At 41.9% G+C, this 27,024-nt stretch overlaps 1 protein-coding gene across 3 annotated transcripts; it reads right to left on the bottom strand.

Moving 5' to 3' along the window:
* Positions 1-999: 999 nt before the first annotated feature.
* On the bottom strand, positions 1,000-27,024 carry vldlr (very low density lipoprotein receptor). Of its 3 annotated transcripts, XM_041186177.1 has the most exons (19): positions 26,763-27,023; positions 23,142-23,261; positions 16,090-16,212; positions 15,296-15,418; positions 13,156-13,527; positions 11,796-11,918; positions 11,601-11,723; positions 10,772-10,891; positions 10,570-10,695; positions 9,950-10,121; positions 9,173-9,394; positions 8,962-9,080; positions 8,751-8,890; positions 8,343-8,484; positions 7,902-8,051; positions 3,686-3,766; positions 2,649-2,726; positions 2,048-2,217; positions 1,000-1,469 (listed from the first exon to the last, which is right to left on the bottom strand). In XM_041186177.1, the coding sequence occupies exons 1-19, from the start codon at positions 26,830-26,832 to the stop codon at positions 1,434-1,436; spliced, it is 2,610 nt and encodes an 869-aa protein (XP_041042111.1). In that variant the 5' UTR covers positions 26,833-27,023; the 3' UTR covers positions 1,000-1,433. The 3 variants fall into 3 exon arrangements, with proteins under 3 accessions (XP_041042111.1, XP_041042113.1, XP_041042112.1); XM_041186179.1 differs by lacking the exon at positions 7,902-8,051 and having other exon boundaries at positions 26,763-27,024; XM_041186178.1 differs by lacking the exon at positions 3,686-3,766.

The raw sequence follows: 27,024 nt of genomic DNA, 5'->3' as shown, positions 1-27,024 counted from the left end.
CAGCCATTTGGCTGCTCATCTGTTGAGGTGCCTGGCTGATTTGATTGCTTAAACTTGTCAGTTTGTAAATTCCCAATGACCCTTTCTGCTGCTGGGGTGGGAGGAGAGTACAATTCAAAATAACATGCCATCTTAAAAATGGGGCATTGCTTTTCCAAAACTGTGCCAGTTAGTAGGGGGAACATCCCCTCATGGTCTGTCCTAGAGTCCCTTCAGGATCTCGTTTCAGCAAGATCCTAATGCTGGTCAACCTCAAAAGGTTAGACCCAACCTTTCAAGGAAACCTCTCAACCCAGTTAAGGTTCTGAACTGCCTCCAATGCAAGTATTCAGTCCTTAGATCAGTCTTGTGTTCTCACCAATACCCTGTATTGCGCAAGATGTAATTCTTTATCCATTTCATTGTAAGGGGAACATTCTATTTGCCTTCTTAATTACTTGCTGTGGGCTGCAGTAGAATACAAGTTAAAACACAGGTTCTGGCTGTCCTCATTTAAATCTGGGACCAATGCACAAAATATTGCTTCTACTCTTCCACCAAATTAGGCACTCATTTCTCACCCAGTTACGTGCAACTACATTTCTTGTCCACTCAACTAAACAGGCAGCTTAAAAATGGGTGGGATAGGGTATTGTAGTGAATTTGCTAATGCAATATTTCCCATCTGTTCTTAAATATAGATTTTTCTGCTGAAGCAACACCAATCCCTATGGTGCCCTACTAGTTACTCCCACATTACAAGGTTTCCTGGGAGCCAATCCTTTAAACACGCTTTGAGATTTTCTCCCAACATGATTATCTCTATCTTTATTAACCTTTGAATGCCTTGGAAATCTTAATACCCTACATATTCATACTGGTCCCTCTATCACACTTACATCCTTAATGAAGTCATTTGTCAAACAATTTCCTCTTTCATATTGGATTGACTCATGATTGATTAATGTCTGGCCGACAGTTTTGTTCCCTTAGAGGAAAAATGCAACTCATTCAACCAAGTGAAATTACACATTTAATTTCATTTGACAGCATTGTTTTTCAAATCATGGCAATTAAGTTAGACAAATTTATATTTGTCATATAAAAATTCTTACAAACCCTTGGCAGTTTGGCATCAGTTGTCCCTTTACCCCAACCATTGCAAAAATGTTATTTACAGAGTATTCAAAATGCTCAAGACTTATTTACAAGTTTATACAAGTAACAGCATCTTTAGACTGCATTTCACCACACAAAGGTGAAGTGTTTGTAAAGTTAATTTCAATACTGCAAGATTGAGGAATGACACCAGTGACATTTTACTCCTTTAAATAAATATACACATGTAGTAGAAACTGTCTACAAACCACACTACATGCTCTTGTGCCTTGGTGATGTCACTGCGCTGAATATCAAACTCTGGGTTGATTAAAAGAATCCATCCAGGAGAAACATCAAGCTGAATCATCTTCTGTGTTGACAATAGAGATCTAAAATTTAAAATAAGGCCTGTTCATTTTATATACTGAAACATCTGGATAGCAAGAGACTAATGTTGAACCTTAATAGTACATAACTTAATTTGTTTCACTGGACATGAGTCCAAATCTCACAACTGAGATGCAACATCCATATCCCATGAAATAAATACTGAAGTCAGAAAGTTTGTCATCTAATCATTTGCAACCCAGGTTAACATTTGGTTACCAGTCAGTGGTCATTAGGCTTACCTAATCCCAATATTCAATTTAATATTGGAAAAAAATGCATACAAATGTACATGGGAGCAAAATTTAATCAACTTCTGACCTGTGGTGTTAAGTTCACTTATAAAATGAACTGGCTACTTAACTATTAAGAGTACCGTGAAGTTACTGGTGATTCTATGCAAGCAGAACATGTCAGTTTAGGTTAAAGGAGCTTCAAGGCCAAACTAAACTTCCATCAAGTTAATAGGGATTAATTCACTAGAAACCCAACCTTTTGGTTTGGTACTGATGCTTTAGCAGGGGCTTAAGATCAGAGTTAGAGGTAATGCATCATGGGTAGATGCAGCTACATTACTTACTGCAGGGCAGGCATGACCAACTGCTTGACTTTGTCCGCTGAGATCAATATTCAAATCGTCCTCAGTAGTTTTCAAGTAGACAGGATTATCAAAATTCATACTTTTTGTATTCTTGCTTTGCCAGTTGCGCCATGCAATGTAACCAGCCACACCGGCTATTGCCAGAAGCACTGAAATTAGAAAGATTAAAGTGGTACTGGAGCAAACTGATTTAAAGTTCACTGTCCCCTAAAAAGGGACAATCAGTTCTTAACTTGAATTTCCATAATTCAGCCAAAGGCATTAGTGACAGTGTGGGTGGGGGGGGGGGGGGGGGGGTGGGTGTTGTAATTGTTGGATACATGGGAAGACTATCCAGTGAATCCAAAACCTGGAAATTACTACAAAAGGGGGTGGGGAAAGAGGAGAGAGAGAGAGAGGTCAGAGAGGTGCAATTGTTTATTTCCAAGTTGTACGGAGTCAGCCCCAGAGGAATGGGAAAAATCTACCATCACAAATGGATCAAGCTAAAGGCTATATATTTAGCCAAATAATTTGCATATTCAAATAGCCATTCACTTTAAAAAAAAAGAGAATTTGAACATTCTGCAGATGCACTTACAAACAGGAAGGATAATCCAGACAGCTGCTGATCCTTTCCCAAACTGGCTCACTTGAAGTGGAATACTTGAATTTACACCTGCAACAGTACACATGTTAAAATTTAGATGTGCAAGATAGGAATGTTAAATTTGGTTTCAGGCAAGGTTGAAATTCCCAGGTAGATAAACTTCAATTACTACCTCCATTTTGGTTAGTTACATAGCCTACCCATTTCTAGTCTTTTGCAGGGTGAAGCTATTGGCCTTCTGTTCATTCATGAAAAGGTTTGCTAAAAATTTGTGTACACAAGATCAGATTTGTCAATTGTCAGGAAGCACAAAATTGGTGCAATAGGTTGATGGGGGAATAGTATTAGGTAGAACAGACCAAAAATGGATCCAAGTTGAGTTCAATGCTATGAAGCTACAGTTTCTGCAATAGAAATGGTTTGCTTCTGACAGAGACACACAGAGACACACAGAGACACACAGAGACACACAGAGACACACAGAGACACACAGAGACACACAGAGACACACAGAGACACACAGAGACACACAGAGACACACAGAGACACACAGAGACACACAGAGACACACAGAGACACCAATCACTTCTGTAATTCAGTCCCAACAAGGCGCTTCCTTTCAGTACTGAAGAACACAGGTTTAGTCAGACTGGTGCTATTTTTCTTCCTGAAAACGTAGTTACATTACTCTTTACACAGATCAAGCATCAAAGTATGCTCAGAAAATCCTCTTAATCTTGTGTAATTTCTAGTGGAGGTTAGTGGAATAATGTTCAAGGCCCTTATGACACTTTCCCAGCTAAAGGGTACTGAGGCTATTGTCACTTTAAAAGGAATCAGGAAAGATTCCAGCAACTTCCTATCACTTGATTTTTGATCAAGTTGTGCAAAAATCAAGTACCATTAAAAAAGGAACTAGGTTTCCCTCCCCCTAGTCACATTAAAAAAAATCCAAATCCATTAAAGTCATGAATTAGATAAGAGACCCTTAATAGTTACATTTCAGTGAACTAGTAGAATCAAGTTACCTATGGAGCCAGGCATGCTAGTTGATGTTATATGGGGCCTTGTTGAAGGCAGAAGGTGAGCATGTCCAGTGCTTCCAGTTCCTTGGAGAAAAAAAAAGAGATTTCAGAACAGAAGAACACAAGGACATGCAAGATGAACTTAGTGAAAGATGCCCTATCTTCATATGGACTGCATGGCCAAGTTTGAGCAATGCCTTAGCTGCACTTGAGATTAGAGCAAGTGATTAAAAGGTTTTTCCCCCAAAGAGAAGGTATGGTGTCTTTAAAGGCATCTCAGTAACCCACTTTGGAATGTCCTCAGGTGAAGGAGGGAGTATATACATAGGACTACTGTCCAATGAAACAGCATTGTGTTGCTTAAGGCACTACTGTTGGGCTTCAGGTAACACAGTTTCTCCAATTATCAGAACCAAAATTTAGACAATTATGGCTACAGTAAAGTGAAAGCATTGTATGCAAAATTTTGTTCAGATACATTAAGTTTGTAGCAGTCAGGATGGCAATGTTACTGGAATAATGCTTCAAGGCAAATTAAGCGAGGAAATTTAAATTCCTAAAATCTGGAATTAAGCTAGTATCAATGATCATGAAGCTACCCAATATACTCAGGAAAATCTGTTTGATCTAACCTACATTTGACTGTGGCCAATGAATGGGCAAATGACTGGAGAGATGCTGTCAGAGTTGCAGCAGGGCACAAACAGGAGCAGAGCAGGTATTGCACACAAGATCTGAAGCCCCAAATTATGGGAAATAGTATCCCAAATGCATGCAACATGGATAGTGGTTGCAATTACAGGATGGTTGGTCACCCTGGTTACTCTTCAGCCAATATCCCAAACCCATCCCTGGTTTATGACTAGTTAAAGGCTCTGGAGTCCAGACTCCATGAGGTTAAATATGGACAAGGAAATCTTCAACTGATTAATCCAGGGTTTCCCAAATAGTGGGGTCATGGGTCATGACATGAAATTTGGGCATGAGCTCTCAAGGCAGAAATTGCTGCCATGTAGCTTGAACTGAATAGCAATAGCTGCAAGGACCCTTTAAATCCTTTGGTTTATGGTGCTGTGGCCTGGCTAATCTTCAGACCTGGTTCCTACTCCAAAAAGTAAGGAGTTTAAAAAAAAAAAAACAACTTTGCTCTACTTCTTTCAAACCCCTTGCTCAAATCTTTGCTCTAGGGGCACAATTTAAAGCAAAAATAGGGTTACAGTGGGAAAAAGTGATGTACTGGATAAAAAAATATCAGCATTAACATTGACCACTGCCTTAAGGGTAGCAAGAATGACCACTGCCTTAAGGGTAGCAAGAATGACCACTGCCTTAAGGGTAGCAAGAATGACCACTGCCTTAAGGGTAGCAAGAATGACCACTGCCTTAAGGGTAGCAAGAATGACCACTGCCTTAAGGGTAGCAAGAATGACCACTGCCTTAAGGGTAGCAAGAATGACCACTGCCTTAAGGGTAGCAAGAATGACCACTGCCTTAAGGGTAGCAAGAATGACCACTGCCTTAAGGGTAGCAAGAATGACCACTGCCTTAAGGGTAGCAAGAATGACCACTGCCTTAAGGGTAGCAAGAATGACCACTGCCTTAAGGGTAGCAAGAATGACCACTGCCTTAAGGGTAGCAAGAATGACCACTGCCTTAAGGGTAGCAAGAATGACCACTGCCTTAAGGGTAGCAAGAATGACCACTGCCTTAAGGGTAGCAAGAATGACCACTGCCTTAAGGGTAGCAAGAATGACCACTGCCTTAAGGGTAGCAAGAATGACCACTGCCTTAAGGGTAGCAAGAATGACCACTGCCTTAAGGGTAGCAAGAATGACCACTGCCTTAAGGGTAGCAAGAATGACCACTGCCTTAAGGGTAGCAAGAATGACCACTGCCTTAAGGGTAGCAAGAATGACCACTGCCTTAAGGGTAGCAAGAATGACCACTGCCTTAAGGGTAGCAAGAATGACCACTGCCTTAAGGGTAGCAAGAATGACCACTGCCTTAAGGGTAGCAAGAATGACCACTGCCTTAAGGGTAGCAAGAATGACCACTGCCTTAAGGGTAGCAAGAATGACCACTGCCTTAAGGGTAGCAAGAATGACCACTGCCTTAAGGGTAGCAAGAATGACCACTGCCTTAAGGGTAGCAAGAATGACCACTGCCTTAAGGGTAGCAAGAATGACCACTGCCTTAAGGGTAGCAAGAATGACCACTGCCTTAAGGGTAGCAAGAATGACCACTGCCTTAAGGGTAGCAAGAATGACCACTGCCTTAAGGGTAGCAAGAATGACCACTGCCTTAAGGGTAGCAAGAATGACCACTGCCTTAAGGGTAGCAAGAATGACCACTGCCTTAAGGGTAGCAAGAATGACCACTGCCTTAAGGGTAGCAAGAATGACCACTGCCTTAAGGGTAGCAAGAATGACCACTGCCTTAAGGGTAGCAAGAATGACCACTGCCTTAAGGGTAGCAAGAATGACCACTGCCTTAAGGGTAGCAAGAATGACCACTGCCTTAAGGGTAGCAAGAATGACCACTGCCTTAAGGGTAGCAAGAATGACCACTGCCTTAAGGGTAGCAAGAATGACCACTGCCTTAAGGGTAGCAAGAATGACCACTGCCTTAAGGGTAGCAAGAATGACCACTGCCTTAAGGGTAGCAAGAATGAAGTTACCCATCAAGACCACAATGTCCCAATAGTGTAATATGCATACTGGCTGAGCCCCAGCACTGCCAGATTGGGCCTTAAGTTGGAATCAATTTGACCTTGCTCTTTATCTACTTGAAGTTTTAGATCCTTGAAACTTTAGGTGCCCTCTTTGAAGATGGGACTATGTTGAGTAACACACCATGTATTAGTGGAAGCATCATGAGGGCCAAGTGAACCAACCACCCAAAAGATAAGCCTTGCTGCATCTAGGTGGCATTTTAAACATGGAGGCAGGTCCCAAATATCAACCTCAGGTTATGGGTTCCATCAGGTAAGTCAAAATGCTTTAGGTTTTGCACTTAGAATTTTGGCTTCAAGGTCCCAGCATTGCAAATGCTAGTTTTCAAAGACAATTCACTCCAAATGGTTGGAGGTTGGTCTTGGCTACATCCAGATTGTAGTGCTGAAAGAATTGTATACTAGAAGCTTAATATAGTTTAGAACATGATCTACCAATGGAAAATTAGCTGTGTCCTGTTCAATAAAAGGAACAAATCCAATTACTGCAAAGTGATTTCTGAACAATATCCACCCAAAAAACCACTAAAAAAAAGTGTTCATAAGGGCCACTCTGTTCCTGCCCTCAATGGAAGAGGGTGCAACTAGCCTGATATCAAGGCAGCATTTGACAGTGGCATTAATGGAGCCTAAATCAAAATTACTCTCTACTGGTTGGAGTTCTCCTCTGAAAAAAGTTTGGCCTCTCAACTACAATCTCATCCCTACATTCAGAGTCATGTGTCTTGAGGCCCAACCATTTCAGATGCTTCAATGACTTCTGACACCACAATGTCAGAAGTGGAGGGGTTGGACTGAACATATTTTGTGCAATTTCATAATCAGATGAAGCAGTTCACATGTACACCATCCAAGTTTGGCCTGATAAGCGGTCAACAGTGGTGCCATTCCACTACTTAGAATCTAACCATCTATGTAGGGCTCCCCACCATTGGCTGGTGATTAGCTTCTGGTCAGTGGCTACCAGACCAGGTCAAGGGCTGGAAATTCTGCACAGAGTGACTCCAAAACCTGTTCCTCTATTGGTCAGGAGTAATGAAATACTATTCATTTGCCGATTAGCGTGCAGCTCCAACAAGCTTGACACCATCCAGAATAAAGCAGCCTGCTTGATTGGTACCTCAGCCATGACTGATTCTAATATGCATTCACAAGACAGCAGCAACTTGCCAAGGCTCCAACATCCAAATCCAATGACTCACCTAGAAGGGCATCAGATACATACCAATTCACCTCCAAGCTACATCTATAATTGCTGTTCCTTTATTGTCAAAAAAAAAAAGGAACTCCTTCAACAGCAGTGTACCTACACCCTAAAGATTAGTGGTTGCAGCTCTCCACATGCTGGCCTTGCCAGTGATGCTCACATCCCAGGAACAAATAGTCCTTTCCTCTAAAATGGAGAACATTCTTCTAGCAAGAAGATTCTAAGTGAAGCTCTGAGCAACTACAAGTTGACAATTTAACTGTTATTAAATTCTTGCATACCCATTATACATTTTTGACCATCTTGTGCTAGCTCCATTCCAGATGGGCATACACAGGTGTACTTTGGTGAATGGCTGTTAATTTGAGGAGCAGGTAGACACATGTGTTCACAGCCTCCATTCTTCAGTCTCTCATTGCACCAGTCTTTGCCTGTAAAGAGTCACAATATGAAACTAGGACTTGTGCAACTCAAGGACCCAAAAGCAAATTGATTGCATAATTAACTATGTTGATTCTTTACATTTACTGACCCACTGAAAAAGAATGAGAGCCTTAGTTCCCCAATATGTTTAATTCTGTATCAATTGTTATGGAGGCTGTGACATGCAAAAATATCAAGTGGGTTGGTGTTTGACCTGCAAAAATTGTTTCCATAACAAATATTAAATATTAATCTGCTGCATCTGGAAACCAAGGTTTAAAAACTGTTGAAGTTCATACCTGATGGCTGTATGAGTTCATGATAAACTATAATATCTTGAGGTTCATTAAGATTAGAAGCAAGGACAACTACATCTAATCCTGTGAACTTGTTGGCTCCATAAATAGCTTCATTTTCTCCATCAGTCCAGAATACACAGTCCTAAAACAGGAGTCACAGCTGTATGAGAAGACAATGCATTTGCATGTGATTAAATACAAATTAAAGCTATGAAATGTCCCGTTTTTACATTTGGGACAAAAGATGCATTGGCATGTTAACACTCACCTCAAAATATAACCCATCTGCAAAAAAAAATCTTTAAGGCTACCATGTTGGACAAGTGCACCCATTACTTTTAGTACCCTGAAGGTTACTTTAACAATTCCATGTATTAATTGTGGGAGGAAAAAGTGACAAATCCTTACTTCAAATACAGTAACTGCGAAAGGATGAGCAAGGAAGTCTTGTGACAAAAGCACCCTCCTTCTATCTTGTCCACTTAAGTTCACACTGGACAATGTGTGCATTTTTGAGTCAACCCAATAGAGGCGGCTTTTCACAAGATCTGTGAAAAAAGATAAGCATTAGCTTTAGAAAAAAATTTAGACCTAAACGAAGTAAACTTTGTTCACTTACCAAGTGAAATTCCATTTGGCCATTGAATATTTCTGGTAACAAGCAGCTGTCGATCAACACCATTCATTCCTGCTTTTTCTATCTTTGCTGGTTCACCCCAATCTGACCAGTAAACAAATCTGTAGGAAAGTTGAAAATTTTGAAATCTAAGAGCTTGACAAGTTGAATAGCCTTCATGTGACAAACCATAAAAACGAGGTTATGAACATACCCAGTTAGTGGGTCAACAGCTACAGAAGCTGGTTCCCTTAGATCAGTGTCAAAGAGAGTCTTCTTTTTGGTTCCATCAAAGGTAGCCACAGATAGAGTTTTAAAACCCAGATCAGTCCAGTAGATGTTCTTGTAAATCCAGTCAACAGCAATCCCCACAGGGATTTGTACATCACTAACAATTCTAGAATGGCCAGCTGAACTCCTTTGGTCCAGAGAAGTGCTGGAAAAGATAATGACTAGTATAAGTGTAGCTCAATTCATAACAGAATTACATTAACCTTGCAAGTTGAATAGGCCTCCCTAGGATAGTGTAAAAGGCTATTTTCACTGGCTAGAGTCTAGAACTGAGATTGGTCATTTAGGACTGATGGAGGAATTTTTGCATTTAAAGGGTTGTGAATATTAGAATTCACTATCTCAAAGTGGTGGATGCTCATGGATATAAATTTGGACACCAAAACAGGTGCTTGGTTGAGGGGAGGCCAGGAGAAATGTGGTCCAGCACCATGAGGCTGAATATAGTTCTGAATGTTCCACCTTCAGGTGGAAAGTAAACTAAATTGCCAAGGCATCAGGCCCACAGATGGCAAGCTCAAAATTAGGACAAGTCAGATCAAATGTACAGTATATCCAGAATATGCCAAATCAGCTTTTGGTACATGTTTGTGAAATGAAAGTTATGAATATCCATTTTGAAGTCTAGACAAGTTAGGCTAGGCTATGATTATGAACTGTACTGTTGTAATGACCAATGACATAAACACCATCCAATTACCTGAAAATTGCCCGTTGTCCTAAGTCAGCCCAGAAGAGTCTTTGTGCTGCAATGTCAGCATCCAGTGCTACAGTATTTCTTAGCTGCTCAACTACTTCAGTATACTCCTTATGCTCTAGTCCTATTTTCCTGATGTCACGACGATTTGTGAACATTAAATAGGGTTCTTTACCTGTGTTTAAGAGAGTTCTTATCACTGCAAAGTTGAGGTTAAGACTGTTTCTGCAATCCCCCCCACCCATATCAGTTCACTGCAGTAGAGATGGAGGAAAAACTTGGTTCAGTACAGCTTAACATTTCCTGCATTGAATGTATGAAGTGGTTAAAGTTAAACTAATCATGCATTTCTATCTTGCTGGATCCAATAGCCAGTTTGGCTAGGAGTTAGGTCAGTTATCCAAAGAGGGCCAAATTCTTGACTCATGTACAAAAGGCACCTAAATTGACAAGATTTAAATTTCTAGTCAGTGGAAAACAACCTGGCCAATTTCATACAACTAAGTTAGCATGAAATGTGCACATAGAAGCCATTTTGATCTTAGATTTATGATAATGGCATTGTAGGTATCTGGTGCTTGGAAAGATTGTGAATACTACTTATTAGGAACCAAGTTTCTTACCTACTGCCTTGCACACTCCATTAGCTGGATCCATTTGATATCGTTCATAACATTCACACTTATAGCCTCCTTTCAAGTTAATGCAAATTTGACTGCACACCCCAGGATTTTGGCATTCATCAACATCTGCGGAACATGTACAACAAGTCAAGATTCCAGAAGTGTGACAGTATTCTTTTGGAACATTTGAATGTCAATTTACCTCCACATGTTTTTCTGTCAACCAGCTGGAAGCCAGCAGGGCAATCACATTCATAACCAATGACAAGATCTCTGCAGATATGAGAACATTCTCCATTGTTCCCCAAGCATTCATTCAAATCTGGACAGAAGGAAAGAGATATTAATCAGCTATCAATTGCAAGTCCATGGGCTGGTTGGAAGTTTGGTATTGTGCATATTACCACAGGTGGCTCATTCACAATGAGTAAACCTGTTAGTGTTGGCTGTTGTGACTAGTGGAGTTCATCCTGATGTTTGTTCAGAGTACATAGTGCTTCATAGTATGCTGCCTGCATTGCTGTTGCAATACTCTTTAGAAGATTCAAATTAATTGATATACAAATGTTACTGGTTTAAATTAACTTATATTCAACCATGAACACTAGGAACTGTCAAAGTAAAGTATTCATACTAGTGGATTCCAGCCAGGAAGCCATTTGTTCAGTATTCATGTTCACCCACCTCCACAAGCTATTGGAGTCATAACTCTTGGTTTATGTTTGATCTACCATGACAAACAAAACTAACAAGGACAGCTGACTTAGTGGACTTCAATCCATGTCAGTTTGCATGACTGTTTACTTTTACATAATCACAAAGTGAAAGTATTAGGCCACCACAATCTGTTTCAGGGCTGGCCAGAAAGTGGCCAAAGACAAAATGTTGCATAGCAACATAGAAAGTCTGTCATATAGATAGTAATGGAAAAGGTCAAGTTGCTCAAGGTGATGGACAGTACATACACTGCTAGTGTTCAACTAGTGCTAAAGGAATGTCTGTTAAGCCAATTATAATTAGGAGCCACTTACTGCATTCTTTGAGGGGTTCATCACTCCAATCCCTGCAATCCTGCTGCTGATTACATACTTGAGTCATGTCAATACATTCTCCACTATGACACCTGAAGTTAGTTGGACCAGTACACTCTGAAACTGAAGAAATACTGACGTTAGACTTGTCATTGCTGTTATTAACCATCCATAGTCAATCAACAAAACACTTACTGTTCCTACAGTTGAGCTCATCAGTGCCATCAGAACAGTCTCTGAATCCATTACATTGCCTGCTTCCGTGGATGCAGTCACCATCACCACATCTGAAGTTATCTGGTCTACAAGTTTGAGGAGCTAAAAATAAAAAAGATCAGTCCAGGTCTGATAAACAGCATCTATAAAGCTTGGGGATCAAATTTATAAATCCTGACAGTTATTGTTAACCTAGCTTGTGTATTCACTGTTGTAGGGTCAAGCAGTTAGGGGCTTGATTGCAGATGTTTAAAATTCACAGGAAGTGGGCATTACTGTTGAATCTAGTTTTTAATGTCCATCCCTGCCTGAGAAAGTAGTAATGGGCTGCCTTTTGGAATTACTGCAGTTAAGGTTGTCTAGTCTTCAGGAATTGGAAGATTTGACTAAACACCATTTTGCCAGGTCAAGTGGCATGTGATTGCATGGGTTTCTCATGTGCCTGCTGCCCTCATCTTTCTGGGCAAGACTGCAGATTTGCCAAAAGCCTGTAAGTGTTGTCAAAGCCTGCAAGTTGCTGCAGTGCAACTTATCAAATGGTACATTCTGTAGCTAAATGGGCTAGTGCTGGGGCATATGTTTAAAGGTGGATAAGCACCAAAGTGGGCTGCTATATGCTCCATGATATCAAGCTCAATTTGTCACAGCTGTATTCATCCAGCCAAGTGGTGTATTCTACCATTCCTGCTATGTAGGTGGACAGGTTTGAGTCACTTGAAATACATATCCTGACCTGCACTTAAGGGACAGGTCCAATTAAATTTCTGGGCAATGGTTCTCCAGGGTTGATTGTTGGGGGAGTCAAGTGATAATGCTATTGAATGTCATCAGGGGAGGGAATAAGCAGAGATGTTACAAGTACTAATTACTTGCAAATGCCCAAGCCTGAGTCTTCAGATTTTGAATGTAAGCATGGGCTGTTTCATCTGTTCTGTTCCATATGTAATTCTCCAAAAGATGACATGATGCAGTTGATCAAGTCAAGGACCCTGCTGCAAGAAGCACTTGGCAGGTCATCTAGATTGTGCCCTTGTCCAAATTTAGTGGTTAGGTCAATCTTACTTTTAAAAATGACGAAGTATTGGAGGGCAAGAGTGGGTGTGTCAAAGGTCAGACCAGGTAAAGCAGGTATGGATAGCCCAGGAACTGCTGGGTTTTTAAAATAACAGTTATGGTCATCATTGGTACTGGCTTTAAATTCTAAATTTAGGTAAATTCAAAAGGCAATGGTGGGATTTCAACTCAATTTGGTTGTCTTAAAAATTAGGTTAATAACTATGAAACTGTACTGTTTTAAGAACTGAAAATTAAATGGTTCAAGTGCCAACTCAATACTTACGGCAATTTACTTCATCACTTTCATCTTTGCAGTCAGGATCTCCATCACAGTACCATCTGCGGTGGATGCATTCACCTGAATCACATCGGATCTCACCAGCAGAGCACTCTATGAGGGGAGGAAGGGTGCGCCCACAATGTTCTGGAGACTCATCTGAGTGATCAGTGCAGTCGACATCACTGTCACACACCCATTGCAGAGGAATACATTCAGAACTATTACACTGAAATTCATGTGGGCCACAGGTTGGTGGTGGACAGCCATTTTCATCACTTCCATCACCGCAGTCATCTTCACCATTGCAGACAAATGTCTTTGAAATGCATCTGCCACTGGCACATGTAAATTCTAGTGTACTGCAAGTGAGGGCACCTGAAAGGAAAAGTTCCAAACTAGGCATTTGCTCATGCACATTGTACCCAATGCTGAACTATTAAGAGCTTTATTAAAATATCAAGCTATCATTGAAATACAGTTCATTTGCCAACTAATTCACATGCATTTTTGAATAGTTGCATTGTGAGGAGTGCAAAGTGTTTCAGTGTTGTGGTGTATCTGTAATTTTATTCATGGGATGCAGGCTTTGTTGGCTGGGCCAGCATTTATTGCTCATCCTAGTGGCCCTTAAGGTGGTGAGCTGCCTTCCTAAACTGCTGCAGTTCATGTGGTGTGGGTACACCCACATTGCTTAGGAAGGGAGTTCCAGGATTTTGACCTAGTAACAGCAAGGGAACAGATATATTTCCAAGTCAGGATGGAGAGTGACTTGGAGGGGAACTTCTAAGTGGTGCTCCCATCTGCTACTCTTGGGCTTCTAGATGGTCATAGTTCTGGGTTTGGACAGTGAATCTTTATCTCAGATGGGATATGCCAACTTTCACCAAGTTATTGAAATACATTAGTTGACCAAAGTTCTCAATGTCTATACTATTGGCTTCAAATAAAGAACTCCATATAGTTTACTTTTCTTACTGGAATGATTGGCAAAGGACTAAAATAGCATTAAGGCTCATGGTACAAGTGGCTTTTTGTTAACCTAGGGTTTGTTATCAGAGGATCAGTTGCTGAGGTCATAACTTACCCTGTAGGAGGATGATTTGAGGCCTTGGGAGGATGTGCATGGAGGGGTCAACTTCCAGTGTCCAGAAATAGACTGGAGGGTCACCTTGGAAAATATTCCACATTATGCCTTTTGCAAGAGTAGAAAGGCAAATGCAACATAATCAGAATGCCCTATAGCAGGAGTACAAAGATATTTCCCAGAATAATAAGTGTTTTGGTCAGTCACTGAATTAAGAACCTTCCACATATTGGAGCTCATTTGTTTCCAAGTTTGACTGGAAACAGCAAGTACAGAAATTCCTTAGTATTAGGACAACATCATTTTATGCCTTTGGCTAGTGGCAAAATTTGACACTACTGGCAAGTTAGGGTGAATCTTTGGCTCAGCAAGCAGGGGCAGGACCCATGTGCTGAGGTCTAAAATGGTGTATGGTGATGTCAGGCATGCATCATTCATACTTTGTTGACAGGCACACTTGTGTACTGTGCCCAAACTGTCAAAGGCCTATTAAGGCCATTTAACACTAATAACAGCTGTCCATCCAACCTTAAGGTCAGCAGGCAGGCAAAAACCAAAGCAGCCTTCACATTTTTCATGCAACCTCATCCACAGGCAGGATGAGGTTTCATGAATGACTTTAAATTGACAAAATGTTTGAAATTAATGCACATGTCCCAGCTTGTGGCAGTTTCATGAGGGGACATGCCATGAAAATTCCACTTGAAGATTAGTTTTAAGTCCAAAAACTTTAAGTCAGAGGTGCCTTGGCGATTTCCACACTGGTGCACATGTGAGAAACAGTGCACTCCTGACTCAGGCAACTCCCCCTACCACCTGCACAAGGAGTATGTCGTCATGTTGGGCAGGTGTTAACTGACCTGCTCATGTAAAATGGTGGTGCCAATCAGGTCTGTGCCTGCTCCTACCCAGCCCACCAGGCAGAAAATTCTACCCCTTGAACCTTTAGCAATTGCTAAAGTTTAATAGGACATGGAGGCATTTCAGCCATTAGGGTACATCTATCCTTAGAGAAAAATTAAGGTTATTTCAGGTCTTGCAGTGGACCAATCAGCCTACCACAATTTGCCTCATCTCCACCATCATCACAATCTCTTTCACCATCACATCTCCAGGGCATAGGAATGCATTGAGTAGATCCAGGGCTACAGTTGACTTCATTGACACGACAAGTTCTCATGTCTGAAAGTAGAGAAAAAAATCTTAGTATGCTGTTAATTACAAGATACTAGTGTTACTGCAGTATGTAAACAGAAAAAAAAAGAGGAAAGTGAAAGTCAAATATTTGGGTCAACCACCAAATGCTCTTCAGGACTAATATCATTTGTTTTGATGCCTATGGAAGGATTCATTATATTTGAGGTCAATTTATTGAGATATCTACCCAGGTCTGTTATGCAAGTTTAGCCTTTTGATTTCATTAAGATAGCTACCAATACCTGGAGTGTCATTAGTCTGTAGAAAAGAAAGTCTGATACTAGCAAATCCAAGTTGAGATGTTGCATAGGACCATCTTTAGTGTCAAAAGCTTAACTGCAGGACCATGCAGTGTCATGACCCCAACACTAGTTTGAGTATTGATGCATTTGCAATTTGACTTTAAACTGTCACTTGTGCCCCCAAATTGAGCAAGTATGAAGCAAGACCAACATGTTATGGCAAAAATAAGTTTACATGGCTAAAGTCAGGGCCCAACTTGAAGCAGAATGACTCCTTTTATATAGAGTCCTCAGGTGCCATGGGGGTACATTAGGGTTTAAATATAGCTTGCTTCATACTGTCTAGAAGAAATGTTATGAAACTAGACTAGTCACGATAGGAAAACATTTATGGAACAGGTTAGGAATACTCACAACAGACTTCTGGGCTTTCATCTGATCCATCTTCACAATCAGCATCACCATCACACTGCCACCTACTAGGCACACAATGTCCATCATGGCACACAAAGTCAGATCCACCACAGGTCTTCTTAGCTGAGAAGAATGTACATAACAAGGGTATTAGCTTTCATAAAGATAAAAACAAAAACACTGCGGATGCTGGAAATCCAAAACAGAATTACCTGGAAAAACTCAGCAGGTCTGGCAGCAAAGAAAAGAGTTGACGTTTTGAGTCCTCATGACCCTTCGACAGAACTTGAGTTAGAGTCCAAGAAAGAGTTGAAATATAAGCTGGTTTAAGGTGTGTGTGTGTGTGTGTGTGTGTGTGGGAAAGAGAGAGAGAAGTGGAGGGGGTGGTGTGGTTGGAGGGACAAACAAGCAGTGATAGAAGCAGATCATCAAAAGATGTCACCAACAATAGAACAAAAGAACACATAGGTGTTGAAGTTGGTGATATTATCTAAACAAATGTGCTAATTAAGAATGGATGGTAGGGCACTCAAGGTATAGCTCTAGTGGGGGTGGGGAGAGCATAAAATATTTTAAAATACTTAAAAATAATGGAAATAGGTGGGAAAAGAAAAATCTATATAATTTATTGGAAAAAAGGGGGAACAGAAAGGGGGTGGGGATGGAGGGGAGAGGTCAAGACCTAAAGTTGTTGAATTCAATATTCAGTCCGGAAGGCTGTAAAGTGCCTAGCTGGAAGATGAGGTGTTGTTCCTCCAGTTTGCGTTGGGCTTCACTGGAACAATGCAGCAAGTGAAGGACAGACATGTGGGCAAGAGAGCAGGGTGGAGTGTTAAAATGGCAAGCGACAGGGAGGTTTGGGTCATTCTTGCAGACAGACCGCAGGTGTTCTGCAAAGCAGTCGCCCAGTTTACGTTTGGTCTCTCCAATGTAGAGGAGACCACATTGGGAGCAACGAATGCAGTAGACTAAGTTGGGGGAAATGCAAGTGAAATGCTGCTTCACTTGAAAGGAGTGTTTGGGTCCTTGGACGGTGAGGAGAGAGGAATTGAAGGGGCAGGTGTTGCATCTTTTGCGTGGGCATGGGGTGGTGCCATAGGAGGGGGTTGAGGAGTAGGGGGTGATGGAGGAGTGGACCAGGGTGTCCCGGAGGGAGCAATCCCTACGAAATGCCGATGGGGGGTGAAGGGAAGATGTGTTTGGTGGTGGCATCATGCTGGAGTTGGCGGAGGATGATCCTTTGAGTGTGGAGGCTGGTGGGGTGATAAGTGAGGACAAGGAGGACCCTATCATGTTTCTGGGAGGGAGGAGAAGGTGTAAGGGTGGATGCGAGGGAGATGGGCTGGACACAGTTGAGGGCCCTGTCAACGACCGTGGGTGGAAAACCTTGGTTAAGGAAGAAGGAGGACATGTCAGAGGAACTGTTTTTGAAGGTAGCATCATCGGAACAGATGCGACAGAGGCGAAGGAACTGAGAGAATGGAATGGAGTCCTTACAGGAAGCGGGGTGTGAGGAGCTGTAGTCGAGGTAGCTGTGGGAGTCGGTGGGTTTGTAATGGATATTAGTGGACAGTCTATCACCAGAGATTGAGACAGCAAGGTCAAGGAAGGGAAGTGTCAGAGATGGACCACGTGAAAATGATGGAGGAGTGGAGATTGGAAGCAAAATTAATAAACTTTTCCAAGTCCGCCTTGCGGAGGCTGAGCGTCAACTCGCAGACACTTCCTCCTACCTCTCCCTGGACCATGACCCCACCACTGAACATCAAGCCATTGTTTCCAGGACTGTCACTGACCTCATCTCCTCTGGGGATCTCCCTCCCACAGCTTCCAACCAGATAGTCACCCAACCTCGGACGGCCCGCTTCTATCTCCTACCCAAAATCCACAAACAGAACTGTCCCGGTAGACCAATCGTGTCAGCTTGCTCCTGCCCCACAGAACTCATTTCTCGTTATCTTGACTCCCTTCTCTGTCCCCTTGTCCAGTCCCTTCCCACCTACATCCGTGATTCCTCTGACACCTTACGTCACATCAACAATTTCCAGTTCCCTGGCCCCAATCGCTTCCTCTTCACCATGGACGTCCAATCCCTCTACACCTCCATCCCCCACCAGGATGGTCTGAGGGCCCTTAGCTTCTTCCTCGAACAGAGGCCCGAACAATCCCCATCCACCACTACTCTCCTCCATCTGGCTGAACTTGTTCTCACACTGAACAATTTCTCCTTCAACTCCTCTCACTTCCTCCAAATAAAAGGTGTGGCTATGGGTACCCGCATGGGCCCCAGCTATGCCTGTCTCTTTATGGGGTATGTGGAACATTCCTTGTTCCAGTCCTACTCCAGCTCCCTTCCACAACTCTTTCTCCGGTACATCGATGATTACTTCAGTGCTGCTTCATGCTCTCGTTGGGACTTGGAAAAAAATTTATTAATTTTGCTTCCAATCTCCACTCCTCCATCATTTTCACATAGTCCATCTCTGACACTTCCCTTCCTTGACCTCTGTCTCAATCTCTGGTGATAGACTGTCCACCAATATCCATTACAAACCCACCGACTCCCACAGCTACCTCGACTACAACTCCTCACACCCCGCTTCCTGTAAGGACTCCATCCCATTCTCTCAGTTCCTTCGACTCCGTCGCATCTGTTCCGATGATGCTACCTTCAAAAACAGTTCCTCTGACATGTCCTCCTTCTTCCTTAACCGAGGTTTTCCACCCACGGTCGTTGACAGGGCCCTCAACCGTGTCCGGCCCATCTCCCACGCATCTGCCCTTATGCCTTCTCCTCCCTCCCAGAAACATGATAGGGTCCCCCTTGTCCTCACTTATCACCCCACCAGCCTCCGCATTCAAAGGATCATCCTCCGCCATTTCTGCCAACTCCAGCATGATGCCACCACCAAACACATCTTCCCTTCACCCCCCCTATCGGCATTCCATAGGGATCGCTCCCTCTGGGACACCCTGGTCCACTCCTCCATCACCCCCTACTCCTCAACCCCCTCCTATGGCACCACCCCATGCCCACGCAAAAGATGCAACATCTGCCCCTTCACTTCCTCTCTCCTCACCATCCAAGGGCCCAAACACTCCTTTCAAGTGAAGCAGCATTTCACTTGCATTTCCCCCCAACTTAGTCTACTGCATTCATTGCTCCCAATGTGGTCTCCTCTACATTGGAGAGGCCAAATGTAAACTGGGCGACCGCTTTGCAGAACATCTGTGCTCTGTCTGCAAGAATGACCCAAACCTCCCTGTCACTTGCCATTTTAACACTCCACCCTGCTCTCTTGCCCACATGTCTGTCCTTGGCTTGCTGCATTGTTCCAGTGAAGCCCAACACAAACTGGAGGAACAACACCTCATCTTCCGACTAGGCACTTAACAGCCTTCCGGACTGAATATTGAATTCAACAACTTTAGGTCTTGAGCTCCCTCCTCCATCCCCACCCCCTCTGTTTCCCCCTTCCTTTTTTTCCCCTCCAATAAATTATATAGATTTTTCTTTTCCCACCTATTTCCATTATTTTTTTAAGTATTTTAAAATCTTTTATGCTCTCCCCCACCCCCACTAGAGCTATACCTTGAGTGCCCTACCATCCATTCTTAATTAGCACATTCGTTTAGATAATATCACCAACTTTAACACCTATGTGTTCTTTTGTTCTATTGTTGGTGACGTCTTTTGATGATCTGCTTCTATCACTGCTTGTTTGTCCCTACAACCACACCACCCTCCTCCACTTCTCTCTTTCCTCTTTTCCTCCCCGCCCCCCCCCACCCCCCCAACCACACCACACACACCTTAAACCAGACTATATTTCAACTCTTTCTCGGACTTGAACTCAAGTTCTGTCGAAGGGTCATGAGGACTCGAAACGTCAACTCTTCTTCTCCGCCGATGCTGCCAGACCTGCTGAGTTTTTCCAGGTAATTCTGTTTTTGTATTAGCTTTCATCCTCACTTACCAGAAATCCAACAAGGTCTGTTGAAACTTGCTCTTTTTGGATTTACCCTCTGAACCTGACTAAAGTCCAAATGCTTAATTTACTATTGTGCCCCAATTCGAAATGATTCAATGGCCTCCATTTGTCAGGAAATGCAACTTCTTGGTTGTATTTGGAGTGCCAACACTCATGTAGAATGCTGCTGCTCAACCAAATCTTATCAATCTAGGAAAAGCGCTTAAATTCACCTGGGTGGTGGGGGATTCTAAAAGCTGAATGTTAGTACTTGTCAAGTTGTAGGCTAGATGTGTAATCTGCAAATTTGGCAAGCCAGTAGAGTGGGCTGAATGACATGAGCCATTTTAGATCATGCATCATTTCTATTGATTGTGATTTACAGAGCTCAAGGCAGAAGGCAACTGATTAACATCTGCAATCTCAGTTCACTCAGGATTCCATTTTCAAAAAAAGGGAAAGTTCTGTTTAGCCTTACTAAAAGGCACTAGCAAGAACAATGTTGAGGCTAGCCTCGTACTGGGTTATTTCCCTACAAGGGATAAAAGCCACAATTTAGCATAACAGTCAAATCTTGATATAATCACTGAACCAGATGTTCAGAGATAGCCCCGAAAATTTCAGTAGAGTTGCCGGATTACTTATGCTGTTAAAGTCATTTGTCTGTATTGTGGTTGGTTTATTTAATGTCCCAAGGTGCTTTAAAAGGAGTAAAGCCACATGACCAATGGTTTGTCAAAAAGAAGTAGATTTAAGTGTTAAAGTGAAAGAAACTTTAGAGCTTGGAACCTAGGCAAGTACAGCTGCTGAAATAATAAAATTAGGATGATCAAAACCAGAAATTTGAAAAATAAGAGGGTTTAAGATGTGACCAAGGGGCAGCAAGCGGTTGAGAAATAAAAGGGACAATGGAGGCAAGTGCAAGTGATTCTGACCATTCAAAATTTGCAGGTAGTGTGTATCCTTCCCAGGACTGAAAAGTCAGGTAATGTTACTAGGCTATAGATAACAAAAACAGAAATACCTGGAAAAACTCAGGTCTGGCAGCATCAGCAGAGAAGAACAAAGTTGACGTTTCAAGTCCTCATGACCCTTCAACAGAACTTCTGTTGAATGGTCATGAGGACTTGAAACGTCAACTTTGTTCTTCTCTGCTGATGCTGCCAGACCTGAGTTTTTCCAGGTATTTCTGTTTTTGTTTTGGATTTCCAGCATCTGCAATTTTGTTTTTATATTTAGGCTATAGATAAGTTCAGTGCCTTTGCATATAGGCATTAGTTAGCAGGAATAATTAGGGGAAGTAATAGAATTCAAAATGCCTACATCCATCCAGACTGTACAAGACAAATGTCAAGAGACTTTAGTAGTCTAGTCTATCCAGGGTCACTAAATTGATAGTTACATGAATGGGACTCCTTTACTGGATATACACAAAGGAGACTGACAAAAGAACCCATGAAAATTCAGTTCATCTACAGTGATATGAAGCAAGTGGACTAAACAAGAGCCTTGGGGACTTCAAGATAGTCATTGATTGTAAAGGAGGCACTTAAGGGATCGGGGGAAATATGCAATCCTTGCCGGTAATAGGCACTATCACAGCAAAATGCCATGGGCTCAAAGTTAATGGAGCTTTTAACTTCCATCTGCTTCACATCTTGGCCAGTTCACATCTTGGTCCAGGCCAGATACCAAAATTAGAATCCAATCAGATGTGGCAATATTTATCATCCAATCTGATCTTTTTCCAAATCACTTTCCCAGCTCTTCAGTGCTTCAAAGTTACTACTCCAATAGAGCTTTCCAGCTCCATTGTCTTTTCAGCACTTGTCAGGTCATCAAATCTATATCACCATGGATGTGTAATCCATTTTTAAGAATATTGCTTATTAGGTCAGGGGATCCAAAACCAGATTTACTTTTCTAATGCAATGTATACATTCAATAGTAATTTGTATTATTAATGGTGCACTCAACTGCTGCAAGAAACATTATGCCCAAAGCCAGAATCCATAATTAAAGGAAGGACCTCCTACTCTTAACCCCTCTAAAGCAGCTTAGCAATATTTTTTTTTTTTTAAACTGGCTAAGTGACTATTGACTGTTTAAAAAACAGATTTGCACAAGTGAAAAAACAACACGGATGAATTTCCAGAGCCAAATTATTGAAGTGACATTACTTGTGTTATTATGCTGTTGGAGGATGTCCAAGTTGGGTGAAGTAGGCTCATTTGAAGCTTGAACATGGATGTTTGTGCTGGGAATGCATAATCCTATTTAACTGTTAAAGAGTCAGTTCAAGAGCAGTTTGATATTGAAACATTAAACAGATGCAAGATTCAAAATGCATGTCAGGTCAACCTATTAGGTCAGGAGAATTCTGTCAGTGTGACACAGAAGTTACTTTGGACTCTTACTCAAGTTTACAATTATTCCAAGCTCATATCAATGCAGTAGAGAAAGTGTTGTTTGATGAGAGGTGTACCTTCAGTAAGCTCACTCAAGGTGGATGCAAGACTCTGGGCATGGTCATGAAAGGACAAATGTCTTAAAGGATTGATTTATATATCACTTAACTAAGAGTAATGAAGTGCTTAGTCACTGTTTAATGTCTTGGCAAATTCATCTCTCCCAACAGGGCTTTGGAGTCGATTGTATTGCAACAGATCAGATAATTGTTGCTCAAATGAATTCCTTGCAGTTTAAGTGTGCTACAACATGTATGTTTATATACACACACTCAACTGTCCACCTATCACTAAATAATTAATTGCATTGGCATTTAAAGTCCAGAGATACTTAAGACAAATATTGGGCCATTTAAATTTTGGATGGCATCAGAAGGGGGGTGGCCAACAGCTAGAGCATGTTATTCATACAAAGGAGTGTTGCTGTTGAGGGTATTATTCATGGAGTCTCACTGGAGAGAAAGCAGGATGTCAAATTAGGACATTTAGTATGACCAGTACTGGACATAGAAGTCTATTTACCCCTAAAAGCATTAAGAATTAGCATTAGGACAGTTCAAGACAGTCAGTAATGAAAATCTACAAAGTGAATCTGTTTATTTCAGTTACTTACCACAGGAACTTTCATCACTTCCATCAGAACAATCATCATCACCATCACATTTCCATACAGAGGGAATACAGCGGCCATTTTTACACTGAAACTGTGACACCTCACAAGATGCTCTTGAGCCTTCAGAGAAAAAAGTTAGGCATAAGTTTACTTCAAACATTAATGCAAAACGTTAATTAGCCTTTTGAGGACAATATTTTAGCATTGCATTTTAATTTGTATCATATCTGCACTCTAGAAGTCTGGATGCCTTGAAACAATCACTGATGTTGATAATTAAAAGTTAACTTTACAATCCTAATTATTGAACATTGAGAATAAGAGGGGTAGTATTAGATGTTGTACAGCTTTCATTATTGGAGCACATCACTAATTCTGAAACAGACTTTCTAGTCTCTTTTCCACCCACCACCCCACTTCAAATGAAAATAGAAGTCAGTCCCCACTTATGCCCAGGGCCACTTTGCAGTGACATTTCCATGCTGAGGCAGATTCCTCTATTAGAATGCCGGTAGATAACTGCCACTCGAGCTCTGCACTTCAATGATACTTAGGATGGGAGGTGGTCTTCAAGCCATCTGCCAGAATGATATTAATTTTGCAAAAATTAACTTAATGACCACAAGTACTTCTGTTCAGACCTTGGTCATTAGGAAGCTTTTTCCTTCCAATCTTTTATGCTGGACATCAGTAAAGCAAAATACTGCAGATACTAGAAATATGAAACAAAAAGGCTGGAAAAATTCAGGTCTAGTGGCATGAGGAGAGACAGTTAATGTTTGGAGTCCATATAACCCTTGTTCAGAGCTAAAGAGATGTAGAAACATGATTAAATTTATACTGTTTGGGTGGAGGGGGGGGGGGGGGGGGGGGTGCAGGGGTGAAGCTGGATAGAAGGCCAGCAATAGGTGGGGGCAAAGGAACATTGACAAAGATATCATGAACAAAGGAGTGTTAATGGTAGTGGTAGGGTCTTAAAGTTGCTGATAGTGGTATTAAGGTAAGAAAGCAGAATGTGATAATAGAACAAGAGCAAGCACTGAAAGAACATGCAATAAGTAACAAATGGCCCTTTTGGGGATGGTGAGGAAGAGGATAGAAAGGGGATAAAATGTGAAAAATAAAGCAGATAAAAATGAACATAGAAAAAAAAGGGGTGAGAATAGAGGAGAGTTCATGGTCTGAAGTTGTTGAACTCAGATGTTAAATCCAGAAGGCTGTAAAGTGCCTAATCAGAAGATGAGGTGCTGTTCTTCCAGTTTGCGTTGAGCTTCACTGGAACATTGCAGCAGGCCAAGGATGGACATATGGGCATGAGAGCAGGGTGGTGTGCTGAAATGGCAAGTGACAAGAAGCTGTCACACTTGTAGACAGACCAAAGGTCTTCACCCCAGTCTGTTTGGTCTGCCCAATGTAGAGACACAGCATATTGGTCTACTGCATCTGCTACTCCCAAATTGGAGGTGTAAGCAAAGCACTGTTTCACCTGAAAGGCATGTTTGGGTCCTTGGACAGAGGAGGAAAGAGGCAAAGGGGCAGGTATTGTACCTTCTGCAATTGCTTGGGAAGGTGATGGTGGAGGAGTGGGTCAGGGTGTCCTGGAGGGAATGGTCCCTACAGAATGCTGATGAGGGTGGGTGGGGAGGAAAAGGTTGTGATGGCAGCATCATGCTAGATCTGATGGAGGATATTATTTGTTCATAACATCTTATCAATCTTTGTCCCCACCTATTGCTGGTCTTCTGTTCAGCTTCACTGCTCCATCCCCCCAAACAGTTTAAACTTCAATCGCATTTCTATTTTAGCTCAGAAGGGCCATACAGGCTCGAAACGTTAACTGTGTGCCTCTCTTTCTATACAGATGCTGCTGGACCTTCAGTTTTTTTCCCCCCAACATTTTTCTGTTTAGGACAAATGTTAGTCCTGTAAACATTAATCAAGAAATTGAATTCGGAGAAAACATGGCAAAGGTCTGTAATTCACCTACACATCCATACGGGTGGTTGTATTGAACAAAAAAAAATTAAGAGGCGGAGACATGCCTCTGCTTCACTAGAAAGCAGGAAGAACACGTTGACATTTCAAGGTTATTCAAGTTCAAACATGTTTAGATCTACCCCAAGTGTTTCAAGGAGAGGTCCGTCAAAGTACATCAACGCAGAACCGCGAAGCTGGGCGATTTTAAATAAATACTGTTTTTAAACAGGAATGAGTGAGCGTTAGTGAACTGTTTGGATTGGTTACTGGATGGAAACTGTCCAATTATTTTCAGAGGTAGATCTTTGTGATTCATGGCATCAAATAACAGTGGTGTAACCTTAAACTGCAAAGAGGGATAGAATGGATCGTAGTGATTAGAGCTCCGGACAATTGGGGCATGACACTTTGCTCCACTTCGAGCAGTTACTGAGTGCCAGACGACTATGAGTTTGACCCAATTTAAGTGAGGCAGGCCATTTAAATCCGGTAAAAAAGTAGACATGTTTATCACCGCTCCCAAACCAAGGTCACATATAGAAGATAAGCTCGGAATTCAGGGTAAACAGCCAAAGTTTAATGTTCCAATTGAATCACCCCTCCCCCTCCAAAACATTTGGACTGTTTTGAAACTCAAGCTACGAATGTTTAGCAATTTGAAGTTAACTTGTTTCAAGATGACATGTGGACTTTTGATTTGAGCCGCGTTTAAATTACAGGTACAAAATCGTAGAAGCCGGAAAGATGTGTCCAGTGTTACATCAATTACTTTCGCCCTCATCTCCCCCACTCATATCTATGGCTCTTCCGATGTGAACTACAGAAATTTAAGTTTAGACTAATACATGTTAATACCTGCGATTGGTTAAAAACCTAACCCATTCATCACGCAACCTTAGCAGGGACTTGCATCACATTCGCCAAGTTATGGGGCAGGCCCGCCTCAAAATAAAAAGGTCCAAATCTTGGGAGTTTCTCTTGAATAAAAGTATATGCATTCAAGTGTCATTTAAATGCCAGCTCTTAAAGAGCTGGCTGGTGGGACCTACTGAGATATTTACTTTCCAGTTTGAAAGCCGCTGGAGAAAGTGCACTTGGAAAAGGCCAGCGACTTTAAAATGAAGGTTATTTTCTAGCGTATCCCACAGGATGCTGACCCCTTCCATATAATTCTAATAAAAGTTATTGCCTTCATACAAGATCGCTTAACTATTAAACCGTTGCCCTTTTAATAGGGTGTTCTATTTTAATCATATATAGGTCTGACTATTCCCAAGCTAGTTCCTACTCGGCTGTGGCTTTTAATTGTCAACCGAAGGCTAACCAAAAGCAAATGAATGATACAGGAGATAATGTAACAACCTTGAGAGCTTGTACAACAATAAAAGCCCATTTAAATTTTAGTCCGTCACGAGTCACAGATCACTCTACTACAGCTTCCTGGCTGGGGCAGGGGAGAAGAGAGAAAGGAGGAGGAAAGAAATAAAACGTAACGTAGCTCGGTCGTGGCTAAAAGCAACGCAGTCTAAGCTATATTTCTATATAGCTAGTATTTTCCACCTCCCGTCTCTGGGTCTCGTATTGCCACCTGCTTCTTTACGGCAACCACCAGTTTAGCTTATATAATGGAGTCACATTACTTACCATTCACACGTCTGCACTGATAGGAGCACACTGCCAGCAGCAGCGGCAAAACCACACGGAAAGGAATCATCTTACTGTTTCACCTTCAGCCACAGACTACTGTTTGTTCCTAAATAGTAACGGGTATAATGAGGGAATTTTTCTTTTTTTTTCCCCTCAACGAGCTGAGGATAGACGGACACGCCAGAATGACGCAGGGACGTGCTTTTATATCAGTCTGTGCTCCCTGGAACAACTGGTTGGTCGGTGTGTGCCTCCTAAC

The sequence above is a fragment of the Carcharodon carcharias genome, chromosome 4 (assembly GCF_017639515.1).
Source record: "Carcharodon carcharias isolate sCarCar2 chromosome 4, sCarCar2.pri, whole genome shotgun sequence".
Lineage (NCBI taxonomy): Eukaryota > Metazoa > Chordata > Chondrichthyes > Lamniformes > Lamnidae > Carcharodon > Carcharodon carcharias.
The sequence above is the reverse complement of the archived record's forward strand: the minus strand, read 5'-3'. Positions and strand labels throughout refer to the sequence as shown.

Excerpts from the sequence above, each read along its gene's own strand:
- vldlr (XM_041186177.1), bottom strand. The coding sequence starts at position 26,832 with ATGATTCCTTTCCGTGTGGTTTTGCCGCTGCTGCTGGCAGTGTGCTCC. Across the intron at positions 23,262-26,762 it reads TCAGTGCAGACGTGTGAATG|GCTCAAGAGCATCTTGTGAG; the intron begins GTAAGTAATGTG and ends TTTTCTCTGAAG. Across the intron at positions 8,052-8,342 it reads TGAACTCATACAGCCATCAG|GCAAAGACTGGTGCAATGAG; the intron begins GTATGAACTTCA and ends GACTCTTTACAG.